General features: G+C 49.8%; 1 protein-coding gene across 1 annotated transcript in view; it reads right to left on the bottom strand.

The window, feature by feature from the left end:
* Nucleotides 1-6168: 6168 nt before the first annotated feature.
* Nucleotides 6169-15312, bottom strand: part of NR2F1 (nuclear receptor subfamily 2 group F member 1) — a 9609-nt gene continuing 465 nt past the window's right edge. The window contains exons 1-3 of the mRNA XM_059061475.2: nucleotides 15138-15312; nucleotides 12134-12661; nucleotides 6169-7046 (exon numbers count right to left, since the gene is read on the bottom strand). The exon at nucleotides 15138-15312 is cut by the window's right edge and continues 465 nt beyond it. Of these exons, the coding sequence (XP_058917458.1) occupies nucleotides 6766-7046; nucleotides 12134-12661; nucleotides 15138-15312 (984 nt within the window). The 3' untranslated portion in view covers nucleotides 6169-6765. The remainder of the gene's footprint in view (nucleotides 7047-12133; nucleotides 12662-15137) is intronic.

Below are 15312 nucleotides of genomic sequence, written 5' to 3'. Positions count from 1 at the left end.
GCCGTTGCCTCCTTTAATTATAGGAGCTATATTTCTTCCCTGGGAGACATTCGAGGGGATTTTTAGTTGGAAACTCGTTTCTGCTGAGTTATTTAGGAGCCAGGACCAGTGAGTGAGTGGCCCGTACTCAGAGGCTTTGAGTTAAGTGCAGATTGAGACATATCGAGTTCCCTCTAAAAGGATCATTTCATGTGGGAGGTTGGACACAAAGTTTGCACTCGTGACTGGCATTCCAGTGAGAGACATGCATATTTTAAAACAACAAAGCAAGCTAGAAAGAAGGCTTAGGGGAGGGGGAAAAACTTGGAAAGAAGTTACTAAGTGACAAACATCTGTCAACATGGGATAATTTGTACACTCCAATGTAAAACTATCTGCCTCGTTTGATGGTGATCAAGGCACAGGATCTAGGAGAGAAAAGTGGATACATATTTATCCCTGTGAGATATGGTGAAAAGTCATTTTCCCCCAGATAGGTGTAAGGTGATTAAAACTGCATGAATGAATATTATTTTAAAATGTTTCTTAGAATAGTGGAGGTCTCTAAAACTGCTCATTTCTGATGGTTAATACAAAACTAGATCCTTTAACTTTGAAAGATGTAGTTTATTTAAACAACAGAGTGATAACGTAATAAGCAGGGCATTTATTATAGAAATAAAAGGAATTTTATCGTAACAAAAAACAAAAGCAAGGCAAAGAAAGAAGAGAAACAATAAAGCTCAAACAACCCCTGGTTGCTATATTCTAGAAATCCTTAACTAAAAGTACCGGCTTTACATGTGTATGTGAGCCAAACATATAAACATCCACCTCTCTGCGTGTCAACAAGGAGAAAAGGCAAAATATTTTCAGAGGATTTTCTCTCTCATTTAAGCTTGGAGTTTCAACAAGCATATTACACTTTGAGAGAGAAAAGCAAAAAAAGTTTCTTTTTTTAGGAGGGAAGTTTTTAAAAGCAGAGTAAAAGATCAGGCGAGATCCTGGCACGTCCTTTTTTTTTTTTTTTTTTTTTTTTTTTTATACCCAGAATCTCCAACAACCACATGGAAGTTCAGGCTTCAGCTTCCACCGAGAAATCTTTTTCTCCTCCAGATCTGAAGACAAAAGGAGAGGAGGCCTGGTAGTGAGCGGGATATCTCTGTTAGTTGTCAGTGCAGGTCCATGGGTTAGGAATGCTAATGAGCCTCTTGGCCAGCTGAAGACTCGGTTCTCTCTCGTACACCCTGACGTTCACATACACTCAGGCTCATGCATGCCGACTGACAAGCTCACAGACAGAGGCTTGCGCATGACCCTGTCTCTCTCCTTTTTCCGCTGAGCCCAGAGATCGATCGCTGACCCCACCGTTGGGCCAACGCTTTATATATCTGGCTGCGCAATGATATTTTCAGCCTTAAGCGTTATATACAGCAAATGTCTGCCTAAATCAACACAATAGGATAGCTTGCGGAGACCAGCCTGGTCTGTCTTAAAGAAATCCCTCACTCTCTCTCTTTTTCTCCCTCCCCTCCCTTACAGACACCCCTTCTCCTTTCCATCTTTACAACTGGGGCTATTTTATACGTTGGACTGGGGGGGATTTGATCTCTTTCTATCAGCTTGGTTGGAGGAGGCCTTAGCAGACTAGGAGATGGATAGACACATTATCCACCCATCACTGTGACCTCCATCAGGGGTTCCCTTGTCAGCCCGATCCAACTGCCTAGACCTACTCTATTCACATGATCCGGATTTCTCAAAATTGGGGTGGAAGAGAAGGCGAGGCGTGGCCAGTCGAGTGTGCAACCTTGCACCGTGTTAATTGTTTTCTTTCCTCTCAATTACATTCATAAACCTATTTTCTGCATTGCACGTTATTTCTTTGTGCTTCAAAATTGAAACCACGTGCAGCCTTCTCCCCTCCGCGCACACAATAAATGCGCTGCCCCCTCCCCCAACCCATCACACAACTATTTACATCTTGGTTACTCACTCTGCGCTCCGGCCCAGGAGAAGAGATTGGCCCCGCGGGACTAGGTGAGGCTTTGTGAAAGCATCTCTCAAATCCGTATCTCGGCCCCCCAACTCGGGGAGAGGCTCCTGAGCTCCCCTCCCGGCCTCCTCCCACCCCCTCCTCGCACAGGTGGTTGTGGCTTACTCTGGGAGAGCTAGCAGGGAGGACATCTAGGGAGAAAGGCAGCTCAGCAGTATCCGGCCGGGCCCGCCCGCTGCCCGCCCCACACCCTGGCCTGCCGGCCGCCGGGGGTCAGCGGTGGCGGCGAGCTCGTCTCTACCGGCCCCTGGTCCACGCGCCCTGGGCGCAGCGGAAACCGCGCAGGGAGCGGCCGCTCCCCTGGGAGCCTTCCAGACCCAGGTTCTCCCAGGCAAAGAAGTCCCACCATAAATAAATAAATAAAGTCCAAAGGGTGGGGAGGGAGAGCTGGAAAATGGATTCGCTGACAAGGAGAGATAATAAATGAGAGGCGCTTTCAGATAGATATCTCAGACGTGAAATTGCGCCCAGCTGGTTGTGTAAGCAAACAAATAGTTTCATGTTAGGAACTCTCAACTTGTGGCTTGATGAATAGAACACGACAGAGGTAAATGGGTCTTTAACTCATTTAGGAATACAACTCTTTGGCTTTCCAAGTAAAAGGCCCAGTGACGCCACGAATCCTGAGCAGGCCCTCTAACAAGAGTTTTATGAGTTCCCACTTGTGTTTCCCTGAATCCCCTCCCCACGCTCCTTCACGGTTTCCCATTGCAGAGACATTCAGGTGATTTGTTCTGAGGAATCGAGGAGCTTACGAGGTGATTCTGCCACTGTAGGAGATACAAGGACTGCCTACGAGTGGAGGAGAAGGAGGATTGTTTAAAAATAAACTTTCACACACTTCCAAGCAGACGGGCTCAGGTAGGCTTGGGTGCAGGGGCCTCCAGATCCCCAGCGCCCCTGAGCGCAGAGTTGGGTGGAGGGGCTTCCAGGAGCGGACGGAGACCCTTTGCGGCTGCCAGAGACCAAGAGCCTGAACCGACCGAGGTGCAGAGTTCCGGAAGCCCAAGGTGGTCCTGGTGGCCGGGAGGGAGGCCGATCCCCACCCCCGGGCTTCCGCCAGGCCTGGCCGCAGGGTGGGATGTGCATGTCGGGGCAAAGGTCATATTTTAAGTCCTTTGCGCCAGTCCTTGTCCATCCGCGGCAGATGAGGCGCAGCTATAGTCCCCTAGAAATTCCCGGAGGAGAGCAAGTCCCAAGACAGCCTTTTTTGATGCTTTCAGCAAAGTTTGTGGCTAAAGTAGTTTAAACCGACTTCAAAGCCCCTAAAATCCTCAACGTTTGACTTTCATACGTCACAGGTAATTTCCAGAGGGAAGTCACCTTGTGTGGGACACTCCAACTGTTAACATGGGTTTCCTCTGACCCCGGGGGGGGGGCCCGTCGGTTCTACCCCGCCCAGTTCGCCCAACCCCACTCTCCTGAGTCCTCCAGCGGACTTTCTGGACTACACCTGCCTGCGGCCTCACACCTGGGTTCCAGGGCTCCCCCTGGCGCCTGGCTCGAAGGTGGCTCACTGCTCAGGGGCCTCCGGGCAGCCACCCAGGCAGAGGAGACTCCCACCTGCTCCACGTGGCCTTCTGCCCAGCGGCTCCAAGGGTCTGAGGTGGCACAGGATCCTGAGGGGGCCACCCCGGCCTCTAGTGGGTGGCTGCTCCACACTGCGAGTGGCCCCCGGGCCGCTCGGCCCTTAGCTCCCCCGCCAAGGCCACTGGTCAGCCCGGCCAAGGAGATTTTAGATGGCCGGGGAGCGGAGGCGACGCGTCCTGTTTGCCGGAAGCCTCACCCCGTGGCTTAGATGCTTGTCTCAGTTCGTAAACCTTCCCTTAGCCCAAGCAGATTCATGGGGCCCCACTGTGCGCTCTGAGAATGGAAAGCCTGGGGTTGTGGACAGCCTGTCCTGCTCTGCGGGGGCGTCCACATGGCCCCTGAGTCCCCGGGAAGGCTCCATCTCTCTGGCTGAGACACACAGAGAGCTCTGAAGATAACTGTCTCTCTGTGTTTAATGCAGGCGGGGACTAACCCCAGCCACCAAGGAGACAGCAGAGGAGAAACCCACTGCCCGCAGATCCCCGACGTGGCCTCTGAGCACCTCTCGCTCGTCCCCAGGGCCTCCTGGTTCCTATAGACCAAACCTGTGAGGGAGTCTGTGCGGCCACAGGAAGGCCTGCTCTTCTTCCTATGTTGTGCTGGTCAAACCCCCAGCTTAGGCCCAGGCTTAGAAAGGTCATTGGGATTCCCTAGGCTGTAGGCCGTTGAGCAAGAGCCAAGTTAGTACTGTCAACTCCGAGCCCTGGAACAAGTGCTTCCTAACACCCTGGGCCTCGGCTCCCTGGGCAGTCCCACCTTGGGTGCCTTACGTTTGGGCCTCCATAGTGAAATTAATTGAAAAATACGTTTCTGACCTACGAAAATGTTTATCTGTTTTCATCAGAGGGATCACACTGTAATGCATATATTTACATCTCATTTCAAGAAAGGTAGGAAAGATCGGTGAGTGCTTGGAGGCAGCTCGGCTCCCCGCAGTAGCCCAGCCCACCCTAATCCCCCCACTCCCGGGAAGGCTCCCTGAGACTTCCTGGGGGGCGGTCAGTGGTTAAATACGAGTTCTTCCCACGCTCCTCCTGCCTTGGGTGCCCAACCTGCAGAGAAGTCAGCCTAGACCCAAAACCATTGCCCCTGGGTGTGGTGCAAAGGATGAGGCCCAGGGCCGGGTGGGACCTGCTGGAAGGGAGGAGGGCCCCAGGGGCTCCACACCCCACATACCCTATCCGTCTAGCTGCCCTAGGGCTCAGGCCGGTCCCCAGGCGGACCTGCAGGGGCTTCTTCACAGAAAGCGGTGGCATTGCTGGGCTGCTCTGCCCCCAGAATATTAAAACCTTAGGTGGATTGGAGCTTGTTCATGCATTTTTAAAGGGGTGAGGCCACCTGGACAGCAAATGGAGAGCAAAACTTTGCCATTGACTTCAGAAGGTAAAGCTCTTGCCTCATCCGTGCCTGTTTGGGGCTGGGGGAGAAGGTGAGGGAAGAGGTGAAGAGGTGTTATTTTAAAAGACCTGGCTTTATTAATATGTTACGAAAAAGCTCCCTTGGCAATATGTGTTCCCACAGTGCCAACTCGGATCCTATAAAACATTCATGCTCCGAAAGCTGTTACAGAGAGCAGACCCCCACACACACCAAAGGAGAGGCCTCAGCAGGAGGTTGCTGCCCTGAAAGGGCCAGTAAGACTCACACACCGCTTGTGGAAAGAATCTGCTCCAGCCCAACTGCTGGATTCCCAGGTTCCAGGTCCACACTCCTAAGTGACACAGGGGGGCCCTTCCAGATGCCCCACAGAGCTAGAGGGCCCTCCAGGGAAACCCCTGTGACAGGGTCTGGAGTGAAGGGCAAACCGTAGCCAGATATAGCGGACCACAGGAGGAGCAAAGCCAGGGCTCGCAGCTGAATCCCCAGCTCTCTCTGCCAGAGCTGGTAAGAGGCTGACCCTTCAGTCACAGACGAGACGCAGAGGTGTCAGAGTGGCCCTCTCCATGCTGAACCCCCCACTGTCAGGGCTCCATCCTCCTCTCCAGCCAGGCAAGTTCCCACCTGCAGATACTGAAGCAGGCAGCGCAGAGACTCGACCCCGAGGGACCGGGCCTGCCCCAGCCTCCTGGCCAGCTGCGTGCTGGCTGCGCACCACCTACCAGGTCACAATGGCTGCTGCCGGCACCGGCACCAAGTGCCCTGCCACCCCCAACCCCCGCCCACTCTGTCCCATGCAGAGCCTGGCCTTCCGCATTTACAAAACCAAAGCAGCTGCTTGCTTTTAGGAAATAAATCTAGCCAACTTAGTAATGGACCTTAAAAGTTTTCCCCCTCACCCCGCCATTCTAATAATAATTGTAGTGGAAATTAATTGGAGGGTTCTCTTGCACTGATGACATCTGTCAAGCAACCAGACACGTGGGTTTTGCTAAATTCTTTTATTTTTTGTTTAAATTTTCACTTCAATTTTAATTCTTGAAGAACAGCCTTGACAACATATATCGCACTCATTATAAGAAGCAAAGGGTTATATCAAAAATTATTAGTATAGAATCACAGGAAATCTGGTTTGGAACCAGAAAAAAATACAAAACAGATATAGATACATAGACACAGGACAATTTTTTTAATAATTATTTGGAAAATGTTATTTTCCCCTAATTCTTGTTTCTTTTTTATGTGCATACGATGTTTAAATTTTACAAAAAAATGAAAATAAAGACTAGTATTTTACAAAATGAATAACAATGTGTATGTGTGTGTGTGTTTGTGTGTGTGTGTGTGTTTCTACATAGGATTCGGTCCACTTCCATGTGTGTTGTTTTCTGTACAGAATATATCCACATCTGTCCACAATAAATCCTGGAAGGTCCGTTAGTCTCCTTCTGTTTTATTAAAATTTTCATGGTCCTCTCTTCCAAATTTTTTTCTTTTTCTCATCAGACACAAGGTCTTTTTCCTTTCCTTTCCAACGTGTCCACAGATCTGACACTAAAAAGAGTCTCTTTTTCTCCTGGTTTGCAGCTCGGGTTGCATTTCTGCACGGTGGGCTGCTCCTGTCGCCCTGGCCCTCCTCCCCGCTGCCCGGCCCACCGCACCCTGCATCGGCCGCCTGGTGTCCCCGCGGCATTGGAGTCCACGGCCCCCCGCCGGTCCTGTGAGTCTCTAGGGGGTGGGGGCAGGTGGGAAGCGCCCAAGGTCTAGGAGCACTGGATAGACATGTAAGGCCAGTTGAAGCTGCTCCCAGACAGTAACATATCGCGGATGAGAGTTTCGATGGGGGTTTTACCTACCAAACGGACGAAGAAGAGCTGCTCGATGACCGAGGAGGATACGGTGCGCAGCGAGGGCAGTCGTAGTAGCAGTTTGCCGAAGCGGCTGGGCTGGTTAGGGTACTGGCTCCTCACGTACTCCTCCAGCGCGCACTGCGACTTCTCCTGCAGGCTCTCGATGTGGGCGGCGTCCGACAGGCCACAGGCATCTGCCCAAGCAGCCACAGGAAGGAGAGACAAGGGGAGGGGGCACACGGTTAGGTCAGCGGACAGCAAAGTCACAAACAGCAAGCCGTTCATTTTTTTTTCTTTTAAGGAGCAAAGGGGAAAAAATAGAAATAGAAGGAAGAAGAAAATAAATCCTCCCCGCCATGCCTCCCTACTCCTTTACTATTTCCTTCCCCCGGCCCCCAACACAAATACAAACAAATCAAACTCCCATCAGGCCTGGGTAGCTGGAGAGACAGGCACACACTTGAAGAGGCAGCAACCTCTCCAGTCCCTTTGTTTCTCCTCTTTCACCTTTGGATTAAATAATGTACGATGCTGGAGCCATGTTTGCTGTACATAGCAACCTGTCCTCCACCTTCAGGGGAGCGTCTTTTCCGTTGTGCTCATTAAAGGGAGGATTTCTGCCCCTTTTGGCCCTGGTTTTGGGGTGTTCAGGAGCCCTGACCAAATATGCAGCCTAGAGGCAGTTCTAAAATGCTTCTTGGAGTCCCCCTCTCAAACCTAAATGACCTCAAGGAGAACCTAGATTGTATAGTGAATAGACATATGCGAGGGGGTAAGAAATCATAGGCTGGCAGTGCCTGGCATCAGATCAAGCTCATGCCTTGGCAATATAGGATTTGCGATCCACTCTCTATGCAAGCAAGAACTCTGCAGCAAATCCTCAGCGAGGGTGAACACTTCTATCTGTGCCTTAGATCACATAATTGCAAATTGGTCACATCTCTGTAAGCTGTACAATAATCAGAAGGAATATGGCCCAGTTACTCCAGGCTGCAGAAAGGAGACAACTTCAGCGATCAGACACAAAGCTGGACTGGAGGCAGCTGCTGCTTCTGCTTCAGAATTGGGAGGTGGGGAGTTGAGGGGGGATTGGGGGAGATAGGCTTCCTATGGCAGGACCTCTACACAAGGAAACCTCTCAAAACCTGTGTGTTTAATCTCACATCAACCAAGGGCTCTTCTAGGTCTACTAAAAATATTTCAAGACAGTAGTTTATACTGTATCAACTAACTAGAGGCAAGCAAATGGAGGGGAAGGTGGAATCAGAGGAATGAAGTGAAGGCTTCCTCTCTTAGTTCAAACACCCATGTTGTTTCCTGTATTAATAATAAATATTTAAAAAACAGGAAGATCACAGAGGAGCCCTTAGCCAGTCAGGAGGTCGACTAGAGATCAAAGGCAGAGTTTGCTAATATATAGATCTGGAAAGAAATTCATGCATGGCAGTGCCCCCAAAAGGACACTGTATAATTGTGAACGGGCAAGTGTGACCCTAAGAAGACACAGCAAATGATTCAAAGCGAAACCTGGGTCTGCTGAGTTTCTGAGCTTTATGTCTCTATCTCAAGAACTGGGATTTGTAAAGCATTCTAACGCCTTCATCTACAAGGCTATCGCCTTGAGCAAAAATACAAATAAAACTAGTGATAATTCAGGAACTTCTGAGGCAGGTCTCCTTTGACCCCAGATACAGATTGGGTTCCTCTCAGATGTCTAATTACTCTAGCCAGCCATTTGGGTGCATCCACACTAGCCTGACCTGGGAAGTCAGTGAGATTTTATGGCTAGCAGGATGAGGGCAGGAACAGTTTGGGGCTTCGATGCTTAGAGAGGGGACTCTGAGGGTCTGCCCTTGGCTTTGCTTCCTAACCTGGTCCTGCTGAATGACCACCATGCAGACTCTTATTTACACATATCTCGCTTGATATGCATTATCTGCCCCTTATGCCACAGGATCCCTCTCAGCCTCAGAGAATGCAGCATGAAAGGGACCCACTGACACCCCTGCAGGTTTTTTTTAAAAGACCCATATGGAATCTCCTCAGGTTTGTAAAATATTTATCTGATATTTACACTTAGGGCCCCCAGGGTGCAAGGTCACTACCCTTCCCCCAGCTAGGCTACTCCAAGAGAGAGAAGCCCAGGAAACGCATGCCTGGGCCCTGTGTTGGCTGCATCGAGTTCTTTCCTCCTTTGAAGGCAGATTGCCTGTAGCTGGGCCCCACTGCAAAGTGCCAGCCGGCCAGCCCTGTGGCCTCCCTCGGGCAGGAGCCCTAATTTGGGCCTGGCTTCCCACTCGAGATAGTCATTCCTACTCTGGATATTTCTGCAACAGAATTCCCCCAACTGTGGACTGACAGTATGAGCTCTCAGATCAATCGTCTGGTTGTGGTAGCAAAACTAGGTGAGCAGGGGGTGTGATGCAGTACATATTTACACTCCATGAGTTATACCCAGATAAGAAAAGGAGGCAGAATGTGCAAAACCCATGTCTCGCTTTTTATATGGTAGTGTCAATGTGGGAACCCTCAATATTTCTTCTACAGTATATGGAAAAGAAATTATGTAAATAAATAACCATTACCGCTCAGGCCCTCCCAGCTTAGCCTTTGTAGTGCAGAGAATGTATTTCATGTTGTGCATTCAGAAGAGTTTAGTGTTCAGGAAATATAGATGTAATCAGCTGCCATAACTAGAAATCAAAGTTATTATTGTGCTGAAAATGGATTTCTCGTATTTATGTTAACTAGATGGCTCCTTTCAGGGAAAGTCTCATTTATCTGAGAGAATATTTAGGTATATGAATTAATGAATTTTTTAAAAAAAGTAAGTTCAGGTCATGACCTAGTCCTTGGATGCTGTCCAGAATATTAAGGATTAAACATACCATCCGGAGGCCAAATGTGAAAACCACCACAGGGAACCCCCGTGCCAGCTTCAAATACTTATCCGGAGTAAACCTCGTTGGACAATATGTCTAAAACTGTCTTTTCCATCATTCAAAGTTTGCTTAAAAGTTGGATGACTTTGAGAAGGCTTCCCATGAATTCCCTTCTGGCTAGCAATCAAAACAAGTTGAGTCAAAAGTGGAAATGTGTTGTATGGAGGAGGGGGGTGAATTACTACTGACAGCTCTATTTCCACTTTCAGATATTCTTCTTGCAATTTTTCCAACAAAATAATGTTATTGTTCACTTCTCGGCCTCCCTTACACCTTGAAGACTTGGTTTAAGAAATATCTTTGTGAAAACTTTTTTTTAAAGGAACACTTTTCACAGGGACATTTTAGGATGGAAGGTTGAAAGGAAAGCATGAATAATTCCACAGTCTTCCTTACAGCCTGCACAGTCCTTGCCTCTCTCTGGGAAAGGGCAGGAGATCAGAAAAGTCAAGGGGGTTCAAAGAACCTTGGGTGGGGGGGACAAGGAAAAGGGAGGGAGACTTTTCTTGAGAAGACCTCTGTCCAGCTCCAAGTCACATTTCTGCTTCAAGACACCTCACTGGATAAGATTTTAAAAACCCAGCTACCCTGACACTGGCTTGCTTCCTGATTAATTTGGCTAAAGAGCTGGGTAGTGGAGAGCCAGACAGGCCCCAGGCCTGCCAGAGCTAAAGCAGCCGGGTCGCTGCTTCCCAGGCTCTTTGTCACTTTTGAAAAACACGGTTCCATCAGGAAGACTTATTAAGATAAAATGCATTCAAACACCAAGGAGGCTATTCAATAAATCTTCCATTTGTTTTAAGGTTCGCACTTTATCCTCTTGCAAAGAATAACTCCCTCTCCCACTAGCAGACCTGCATTTGCACTGAAAGTAAAAGGGGGGCAGTCCAAGTCCACAGCTCAGGCCACCCTGCATACAAATGAGATGCTCTTGTCTAAATAAATTATCTGCTGTTCAGATCGATATTAATACTACATTTGCTACATTACAATATTGTGCAAATTTAAGAGTCATTTTAATACAATGTAAATATGGTTCTTCACGCATGAAAGTCAGGAAATATTGATAGATTATACCACTGCTTACTGTTCAACGAGGCCTTGGGAAAGGGGTTTTGCCATCTCTGCTCAAGAGTGGTTTTAATTTGGCCTTTGGAGGTCCTGCCTCTAGGATAGATTTATTAGGATGGTTTATTTGTTCTCTGAATGGAGGAATTAAAAACAATAGCGCCAATAATGGTGGTAAATCGGCAGCTAACCCTACTCATAGTAGGCAAGGCCCGAGACCCAGTCTGAGCAGCTCTGTTCCCCACCAGCGTCCTTTCTGGCTTTGTTGTTTTTATTTCCCCCCATTACCTGCTGTCCTGGGTGTTTATATGTTTCCCTCTTGCAGGTTACAATAATAAAAGGGGGGCAGTGTTCTCAGAGGCTCGGACCAGAGCCTTCAAAGGCAACATTAATGCACTTTCCTGGAAGTTAATTTGAACCATCTATCATAAGAGAAATTGTTAACATGCATGTTACCACTGCCTACATTTAATTTGATATTTTTAAGGCACTCTGTTAAATTTCCAATGTTCGTGCGTTTTGCGCGGCTATGAGATTTATCTCCAGGGCGGGAATCCTCCCATACTTGCGGCTTCTACAGTATTGCTTTTGTTTTTCATCTTTCTTGTTTAGATCGAATCCGTTTTTTACGACCCTCAATAACCTCAGCAACTGCAAACATGAATGGTTTCCGATAAGGGAAAATCAGGATGCAATAAAGCGGGATTATTTATGATTTATTTGCCCGTATTCTTCTCTTTCTCCCTCTCTCTGTCTCACTGTATCGGGAAACTCAGCCAGGGAGCGTGCCACACAGAGGAGAAAGCCACATTCCCACGTTCTCTTCCTTCCCTCTCCTCCCCCAGAAACGCTGAGCTCCGGCACACACGCACACGCACATCGCACACACATGCACACCGCACACACGCGCAGCCAGACGGATCCACGGCACCGCCTCCCCGCCCCACCCCCCGCCAGACACGCGCCCGCCGCCGCCGCCGCCGCCGCCGCCGCCTTCGCGGCCCCGCGCGGGGCTCCAGGCCGCCAGGCCGGGCCACCTAGCCGCCCGCGCCCGCGCCGCCTCAGCTCCCGCACCGCGGCGCTCCCAAGATGGCAGCGGCGCCGCCGGCCGCTCCCCCGCGCGGGGGCCGCAGGTCCCGGCCAGGCACGAGGTCCGGCGAGGGCCCGGCCGCGGCGGGCGCTGCGGCGCGGCGCAGGAGGCCGGGCCCGAGCGGAGCGGGGCCTGCGGGCGCTCCCGGCGCGGCCTGCCCTCCCAGCGGCCGCAGCCTCACCTGACGTGAACAGCACGATGGCTTTGAGACAGCTGTACTCGGCCGAGTCGACGTGCAACGCCTTGAGCTTCTCCACCTGCTCCTGGAAGATGCGGATGTGGTCCATGAAGGCCACGACGCGGTCGGCGGACATGGGCGAGGCGTGCAGGCCGGCGGCGGCCAGCAGCGGCGCCACGTGCAGCGGCATGGAGCACTGGGCTGCGTTGAGCACGAACAGCTCGCTCCAGGTCAGGCGTAGCAGGGACACCTGGTCGGTGATCTGCAGATCCGGGAAGAAGGGGATGTTGCGGGCCCACTCGACGGCGCTGAAGAGCAGGCGCGCGGCCAGCTCGCAGATGTTCTCGATGCCCATGATGTTGTTGGGCTGCATGCATTGGCTGCCGTAGCGCGACGTGGGGTAGGGCTCCGCGCGCAGCAGCAGCGAGATGTAGCCGGACAGGTAGCAGTGGCCGTTGAGGGGGTCCCCGTTGGTGAGTGCGTACTGGCCTGGATTGGGTTGAGTTGGAGGCATTCTTCCTCGCTGAACCGCTGACGAAAAGAAAGAGAGAAAAGAGGCAATGTGCATCCAGGGGGCTTGCGAACATCCCGTGCCGCAGCGCACCCGACACAATGCGGAGGTTCTTCCCGCAGCCCCAAGTGCCCCGGAGCATCTCCTTTGGCGCTCGCTCTCACTCACAGCCCACACCCGGAGGCAGTCTGGGGTGAAGCCCTCCAGCTCTGCGGCTCGGTATGCCCAGCCGTCTCCTGCGCCTCTGGCCACCCCAGCCCTGCCAGAACTAGGCCTGACGTACGGGCCCCCAGCCCGGTATGGCCAAGAAAATGCCACCCAGCCCCTCGACCACCAGCAAGTCACACAGTTTAATGAAATCCCACTCACCCCTCCAGAAGGAACCAAATCAGGGTAAAACAAAAACAAAAACAGGCGAAACCAGAGAAAGGTTGTGGTTCTAGGCAAATGCCTAGCTGCCTCTTCATTTGCAAGCAAGCTGGTTTTGCTCAAAATGTTTCCATATTCTCTAAAAATGCTACGGAATTATCCTTAAAATAGATACAAGTTACATACCCTACTAACCACTTAAAACTTTTGAAGAGAAAACAAGTATCCTGCACCCCTCCCCTATCCCCTCCTCCCCATCGCCCCACACAAGGTTCTCACTGTTAAAAGCAACAAAAAATTGAAAAAAAATCAAGAAAAAAGTTGAACTTACAGTAGCCAAACATTATTGAAAAAAGTGGAAAATATAATTAATGTCTGTCCTGCGCGGTGCCACTGCAACCTGCAGCCAGCTTTTGCCCAGTGAATGCACGAGCTTGCAACTGCAAAAACACTGGATTCATTAACCATCTGAATGCAAAACGTAAGCATGCTTTGAGTTCTTAAAGCTGACCAAAGTTTTTTTTTTTTTTAATGTGTATGTTTTACTTCAACAGTGCCAGCGTTTTAAATTGCCATGTAAACAAAGACAACTTTAGAAAAAGTTAGGGCTACTGAACTCTCCCCCCCAGCAAATTAATATAGATATGTCCATGTACACGTAGCTATCTTACTTCAGGTTATACACTATTTTCTTAAATTTGCATTGATTCTAGGGGGTTTGCATTGATTCTTGCATTTTAATGCAAGCCCCAATGCAATTTAAGCTCTTGAAACATAATGGCTAGAATACTTTTTTCTAATTATAGTTTTGAACTTGGCAGTTATTTTTCAATTAAATGAGAGTACAATTCAAAGTTTTTTGTTTTGTTTTGTTTTTTGTTTTTCAGATGCCTACAAAATCTCCCTGGAGCTAGAAATGAAGTCGTCATATTTGCCTGCTCCTTGAGATCTGAAGGAATTCAATTTCTTTTCTTGTGGCATATAAAATATAATTTTAAAGTCAATTACAAGAAGGAGTAATCTGCATTCTACAAAATTGACTGGCTCACTAATTTGACTATAAGACATCTTTAATGATTGTCAGGAGATAAACTTTAATTGTAAATGGCTAGATATATTTATAAGAAAAGTGCTGCATCTCTTGCCACATGAACATGAAGCATATCTAAATACAACATCAAAAGTTGTGTTAAAAGAAACCAAAGCCATACAACACAGGGATTAAATGATGTGGAAGCTCATGCCAGCTGCAGTCTATGCATTATAGCCAAATCAGAAGGATCGGTAAATGCCGCTGTAAATTGTAATTTGTATGCAGTATTTAAGCAGAGGGTGGAGTTTGATGAAGAAATAAAACGAGTATCATGCTTTAAAAAAAAATGACACAACTATGAAAGCACGGTTCAGTCACAAACTTTCCTTTGAAAGTAGAGGGGTGAAAACAAGGCCACAGCTCTGGAGGAGGCGGCCCCAGCTCGGTGAAGAGGAGAGGGAACCAGTGAACAGGCCAGAAGCCCCCCTTCCCCCCTAATTAGACCTACAAGTGCAATAAATCTCACTCCTCTTTTTCCAAGCTAAGCTTCCAAAAGGATGATGCAGTAATGAATCTATGGTTCAGAGTACTCCAGTCTCCAGCCCTCCCCCATTTTAAATAAAGGGCATGAAGAGGTGGAGGGGAAAGTGGAATGAAAAAACACAGAAACAGAGTTTTCCGGGGGAAATAAGCACCCCTCCCCAAGTTCATGCCAGCCCAGCCCCAAGCATCCTCACGCACACGCGGGAAAGAGACACGCACCGAGCACATCCAAGACAGAGGGAGGGGATTTTAAGCCACAGCTCACGATCCCAGGGACAAAATCCTGAGCAGGCAGAGGGTGGGGTGGAGGAGCCGGGAGAGGAGCGCAGGCCAGGAGGGGGAGGCAGCGGCAGCGAGCTGGGGGTGGGGGTGGGGGCGGCGGGAGACTCCGGGGTAGGAAGGTAGCGGGGACAGGGGAAGCTGGGACGGGCCGGGACCGCAGAACCCCAGAACCCCAGCCCCATACAGCAGCCACCCCCGCGAGAGAGAAAGAAAAGAGGGCCGGGGAGGCGAGCGAAGCTCAGGGAGAGAAGCACAGAATAAATATTCACCTTCCCGCCTCATGCCCACTTTGAGGCACTTCTTGAGGCGGCAGTATTGGCACTGGTTGCGGTGGTGCTGGTCGATGGGACAGTTCCTGTTGGCACGGCATGTGTAAGTTAAGTTCCTGCGGACGCTCCTCTTGAAGAAACTTTTGCAGCCCTCGCAGGTGAACTGGCCGTAGTG

Source organism: Kogia breviceps, chromosome 4 (assembly GCF_026419965.1).
Source record: "Kogia breviceps isolate mKogBre1 chromosome 4, mKogBre1 haplotype 1, whole genome shotgun sequence".
Lineage (NCBI taxonomy): Eukaryota > Metazoa > Chordata > Mammalia > Artiodactyla > Physeteridae > Kogia > Kogia breviceps.
This window is presented reverse-complemented; position numbering and strand designations above follow the sequence as displayed.